This window comes from Opisthorchis viverrini, assembly GCF_000715545.1.
Source record: "Opisthorchis viverrini unplaced genomic scaffold opera_v5_141, whole genome shotgun sequence".
Lineage (NCBI taxonomy): Eukaryota > Metazoa > Platyhelminthes > Trematoda > Opisthorchiida > Opisthorchiidae > Opisthorchis > Opisthorchis viverrini.
In genome coordinates this window covers 198,994-205,490 of record NW_008751798.1, presented here as the reverse complement: position 1 = coordinate 205,490, position 6,497 = coordinate 198,994, and the positions used below count along the sequence as shown (strand labels likewise).

Here is a 6,497-nt window from a genome sequence, read left to right as displayed (position 1 = left end):
AGGAATACAACCGTTCAAACGATGGTGGTGTGACCATGAACTTTGTAATTTGTAGGTGCAAAATGCCAAACGGTAAACGATGTCGTTCACATTATATAAATCCACTAATCCCTCACCCTCTTAGAGCAAGTTAAAATAAGCAACGTCTACAAATAAAACGAACAAGAGTCATTCAACTGTGAGTAATCAAGAAGTTCGTCTTCAAGCTATTACCACAGTTTTATGACCGTAATATGAAAACTCAGGTAGCCCATGTAATGTACTGATTCAAAGAGATACATTTGATGAAAGAATATTGAGCAGGCCGTCAAAAATCACCCCAAAAGGTTCCACACTCCTCTAAAGTCCTTGAAAGCCTGTTTAACATCTACACGGAGAAACGTTCACCCCGCGGTAAAAACCGTAATATCCCTTTCTTCTGTCACTGGCTTTCCTCCTCTGCTGTTTAGTAGAGTCAGCTGATTTTTCCACAAATGAAATGACCATACTTGGGTATTTCAAAACAGCGCCACAGAGACAGAGGCCAGCATATAGGATAGACAGTTGCATAAAAATGTCTATTCGGCTTACAGTACTTGTGGTTATTTTGTTCCCCTATTGGTATTGAATATTATAGAATATTATAGATACGCCGTGTTGAAACGTGACGGTGTGGTTGTCAATTCACGTAGAATCATTAGCAAAAAATGGGGTGGCGTGGGGGTGAAAATCCCAATCTGACCGAAGGTCACAGTATCCCTCTTACACAACTATCTTAGCACTAGCTCATCCACACAGACGGACAGAAGGTTCAAACGACGTTCAAGAACGGCCATCAAATGAACCGAACCAGAAGAACTGGACCCTAGGCTGGACCCAAACACATGTAGGGTTCCCGACCGACCCAACACTTGTTCAATCACTCTAACACACTAAAATCCTTCGGCCGACACCCAACAGAGATTTGGCTTGAACTTAGCTCATTGGTTCTCCTTCTGCCTTGACCAAACTCGGAACCTGGTATGACGTTTGGTTTGACGAAGCTTTTGTGTCAAAAGCGAAACGTTGCCCAACAATAAATCTACCGATTGTCACCAAACGTTTTCGAAAACGATTACTCGCAGTTGTTTTTCAAGCGTTTTCTATTAGATGGCCAGTGAGTAGTGTAGGAATCGATCTTTACGTCAGAAAATAAGCTGCGCGAAACACTATATGGGCGTTAGTATATATATACATGTAAATACTGGGTGCACAAACAAAGTGAATACATACAGCGAACATAGCAGTCTGAGTGCAAAGTTACGTCAAGCGCAGTTCTTTGCGAGAAAATTTATATTTGCAACAGTTTATTTTCATTTATTTACTGCATTACTCGCTACAATACTACTTATTTACTCGGTTTATCCACACAAGGTTAAAAAGCCTACGTAGAGCATGCATCGCACATGGATTCTGAATATCGAGTAGAAACAACTTCTGAGCTGGGTAACGGTAAGTGATACGTGCGGTTACAAAATATTGAACTGGGTAACGAAATTTCGCAGCTACATTGAAATTGCATGGTGAATTAGTTGCAGGGGGTTGTGAAATTCGCAGTCACACTGTCTTCTTTTGAACGGTCCTGCTCCTTTCTCACCCATTTATTCTGGTGTGCCAAAACCAAAGGTGGGAAGCACCGAACTCGAGGCTCACTCTTTTTTAGAGATTATCAGCCATGCATATTCTTGGTCGTGACGAGGTTTCGGCCCGTTCTGAAGCGTGATCGCACTAATCCACCGCAGCGCACTGGACGCAACTGAATTAGTTCGTCTGGCTAGGAGTTTACGCCTGAGTGGTATGATGATGATGAGGACTGATGAGAACGAAACTGGAGCGAAGTGCTTACCCGTTTTGACGTTGCCTCATCGAAATACTGGCGCCAGGGGAGGAGAAGAACCGTTCAAACGGGTATGCCCAATCCTCATTGCTTAGTGGACAACTTTCGACCTCTTAGATTGTTGCATCATCGCTTAGTGGACAACTTTCGACCTCTTAGATTTGCTATCCCTTGTTCTCAAGTATCTCGATAGAAAATCGAATTCGCAACGGGACAGGAATCACAGTAGGTCGTCAGTGGTGTGTACAACATTCAGGATTATACCTGTGTCCAAGAACCTAATATCTGCACATCATTTTCCATTGTGACGAGAATAGCATCTATGGAACTGGAATACTATTTTGGCGTTGCCGTGTGATTCAGAAGAACTGCTCGTTTAGAGTATTCTCCAACCAAATGCGCCAACCGTACTGTTGCTAGAGATCTTAAATTCACTTCGTATGGACGTAACACACTGCCCATAAGATCAATAAAGCTGTCTGACAACTCACGACCAATTTCGCTCTTCTTTGGGATCATCAGATGGGCGCCACGTCGAAGTCCCTGTCAAACTTATGTTTTACCAGAAGACATATTGCCCGAAAATCAGCAACTGCACTAATTTACACACTAATTCGGTTTTTGAGTGAGACTCACCTGCTACCCAGCTGGACGACCATGTGATAACCCTAATTTTAACTTTTGACGTAAACTCAGAGACTATTCCGCCTGATGAGGAGAACCGGTCTTGGGCTCTTAACGAGTTTTCAGTAAACTTGTGAGTAGTGCGTTACGTCTGTACAATGTATTTCGAGTTCTCGAACATCATAGCAACTGAAACATGAGGCGGCCTGGTGGGTTACATTCAGTTACAATAACACCATAAACCGGTAATTCAGATGGGATTCAGGTGAGTTACCTGTGAAAACCAAATTGCTATGAGTGAAGTTTTCGTCTTGCTTTGCACCAGTGGTGCACACACTTTTTGTGGTCAGCCACACCTTCATAGGAATTTTCGTAGACCCATTTTTACGCAGTAGATTAAATTAAATAATTAAATTATTACGACTTAAAAAGCAATATTAGGCGGTAGAGATTGTGCTTGAATTTCGTGAATGAATCGACTGAATAGCACCTCCGTTTTACCCTACACATAAAAGGATGAGGGTTCTCAAGTGCGCGGCTGTGTACTGACCGACAGAAACTGAGCGACTGAATGCTATTCAACATCAAAGTAAAAATCCTATTTGTACATGGCTCTGGAAACGTGAGAATCCTCTAGCGCCCTCGTGAACCTTCCCAATCGCTCTAAGAATATCGGGCAATAAGGAATAAACACTGCAAAGCGGTCCCGTACATACCCGGTCAGATGGGAAGAAGAAGCCTGGACACCTGACCAGACGTCACTCCCACGTGTCATCAGTACTATGCATCTCCACACCGGTATTTCGTGTGACAAAACAAGGTTCATTTTGCACAAGATAACGGTAGGTTTAAAAAGCATCAACTATTGATTTTATAGAATTACACAAGTTACTTGTAGATGAAACAACTGTCAAGGACCATTTGCTGATTTTTACTTGCTTACTTATTTACTCAGGTATTCAGAATGACAGTTTGTTTGTTAGGTTACTGTGTAAATCCTTCCGTAATGCCAGGAGGCCATAATTTTCTCTTGGACACAAAACAAACGTCCGTTGCACTGTAGTTTTTCCACTAATTTGGACAAATTTATTGATTTTGTACCTTGGGCTGTAAACTGCGGATTAGTTGCATACGGTAAATTGTTTATTCTACGCAAGCCATAGGGGATGGCATGACACCAGCCTTAAGAATGGATTCTTTCCTTGACCGAGGACTGATGTGCCCTAGGGAATTTTACCACATAGCTCAAGGGACCTAAAATACACTACGACCGATCAGTATTTACTGGAAAACATCGAGTAGTATATTCCATTTTGTTATGTAGTTGCTCGTTAGTTTGAATTTGGTAGTTTGCCCAATGATGCGAAACCAAAAAAAGACTATTTTGCCATAAACAAATCTTAAAATGCAAACCTGATACGTGCTACTACAATCAATAGAACTAAACCTCTCGAATCACGTTTCCGACGATATGGGATTCATACTGGAAAGAGAAAACAACGGGAGGCTGCTTTTTTTACAGTGCCCTAAACATCCGAGAATTTTTGCCCGGTGAAGCTCAACCTAAACCAAAACATTTAGAGCTTATTAGAAATGAATGAAAGATTTTTCAGACGGATGGCATAACAACGGCCTACATACCTGCAGACGGCCTGCGGACAGCACTTCCAAAAAACAAAGCAGAATGAGGCATATTGATCAGAAACATGATCGTCGACAAGCGTTGATGCAAGGACTCGACTGAGAAGGTCTTCTACCAGGTTTAGTGACACACAAACGTACGAGTAATGAGCATAACCAGTTTTCACGCATCGCCAGGCACTAAGATGGGGATGGACAGAAAATCAACTGGGCGGTTTTCATAGCAGGAGCAAGGAAAAAACGTGAATTCATGGAAACGCGTCACTCCATCAAGAAGTAATCAAAAACATTGAAAACGGTCCGATGTAGTAAGGTCAACCAAATTCAAAACGAGAGAAAGTCAAACTAAACTTTAAAACCCTGGAAAGGAAGCTAATTAAAGGACCAATCAAATTAGGCGAAAACAGACCACAACGCACTAGACATCGCGAACAGACCAACAAGATTGCAAACCATACGCATCACCGGCTAGTCGTTTCAATGGACATCAGATATTATTTGGAACCACACAAAGGCGAGCAGATAACGCGGATGTGCTATATAATCACTCATCGATATCCAATCGATGCAGACGTTTGTGAGATGTCAAGGTCGGTCATTGGTTACCTGATCAGCTACAAACAAACGTACCCGAGCTGACAATAATTGGGCACACTGTCACAGCGGTTCAAAGCTACTTGTTTCTAAAGATCTACCGACAAGGAACTAATAACCAACGACCCTGTGAGATAAAGTACGTAAATGATAGTTTATGGCTGATGCTGGATCATAGATAGTTTTAGTGACAAATACAAAAATTGCGTACACGTATCCTAGTTTAATATCATCCGTATGTAAGATACGCTCATTTTTCAGGTATTTAAATCCATCTGGTGTCGCCCACCATCTACTCAGTACGGAAGAGTGTGGATTACCCACTTTCCTAACCGTCAGCATTCGCCTTGTTCTGACTAGTAAAAATTAAAAAAATAAATAAATAAATAAATAAATATCTGGTGTCGCCTCTACTCAGTACGGAAGAGTGTGGATTACCCACTTTCCTAACCGTCAGCATTCGCCTTGTTCTGACTAGTAAAAATTAAATTAAACAATAAATAAATAAATAAATAAATAAATAAATAAATAAATAAATAAATAAATAAATAAATAAATAAATAAATAAATAAATAAAAACCGTTCAGCTGTAGCACACTTTCGGTCCCCGACCGCTATACAACCCGATGGAAGCACGAGGGATGGGGTACCGCCAAGTTGCCCAAACCTAGACAGGGGAAGTCGAGAGGCCGATGTCGGGTTCGAACCGCGGACATTCCGCGCTCTAACTACGGACATCTCACCTCCGTCTCCTATATTAGTTACAATGTACCACTGAGGATTATCTTACAATCAAGGCGCCTTCAAATATCATCTGTCAGATACACTGTCACTCCATTCCACAATATGTTCCATGGTACAGTACAACTATACAACTATACTACATCTATAAGATATGCACAAGAGGCTAATACACCGCATCTGTTGCTAACTGTACGTCAAGATCTCACCTGGGGGCTAAGATAATATCATACACAGGATATTTTGAATGCCATTTTGAAAAAGTAAGACTAGGAGAAGCTGATACGGCGTTGTTTGGGCTCTTAACACGAAAACTCTGTTTATGGAATACAGTGATGTTCTATCGACCGACAAATAATACGACATGAGCAGTTCCACATTACACTCATGTTATAGGGTTTTAAGGGGTCCAGATTTATTCCTGGAAAATCAAGGATCCACTTGGACTGTCATCCTACGTATCTCCATACCGTAACTCCAGTTTAAAGGTACCTTTCTTCATCATGAAAACCATGTTACTTTTAAGGGTTCAACTGTCGTACATTACCAGACGTTTGTGCAGTTCATTGAAAACACCATTGCAATGAAGTTAATCACCTGATTATGTGTTGATCTCTGCACCACGGAACAAAGTTTTTTAGCTTCAAGAAGAGGTAAGTTGGCAACTAGTTACATCAACCAGCAGCAATCACCATAAACTCTTCTGCCGAAAAAACCGCTTCTATTGGTGTGACCTTCGATTGAGCGGTAAGTTATACTCGGTTTGTCAATCTCAAATTACTCAACATGTTACTATTAATTTTGTTAGTAGCACATACCTAATTAGATTTTTGGTCTAACACAGTGAGGCCGTGGAAATAGCATTTAGGTCTTGCGTATTACGCTTGATGTTCAGTAGCGCCGATCAACACTTTTGTCATTTTTTTTGAAAATCGATCTTTCGCTGAATATGTCGGCTGGAAGTTGAATAAATTTTTCCTGGATTTCTGAGGATGGTTCTAAGTGTGATATCGCCCCAGGTGCCTCATTTGAGCTCAAGGTT

General features: G+C 41.3%; 1 protein-coding gene across 1 annotated transcript in view; it reads left to right on the top strand.

Moving 5' to 3' along the window:
• Window positions 1–1,424: 1,424 nt before the first annotated feature.
• The window catches only part of T265_06665 (hypothetical protein), a gene marked incomplete at both ends in the record, with an annotated part of 16,340 nt that continues 11,267 nt past the window's right edge, over window positions 1,425–6,497 (top strand). The window contains one exon of the mRNA XM_009171990.1: window positions 1,425–1,470. Within this exon, the coding sequence (XP_009170254.1) occupies window positions 1,425–1,470 (46 nt within the window). The remainder of the gene's footprint in view (window positions 1,471–6,497) is intronic.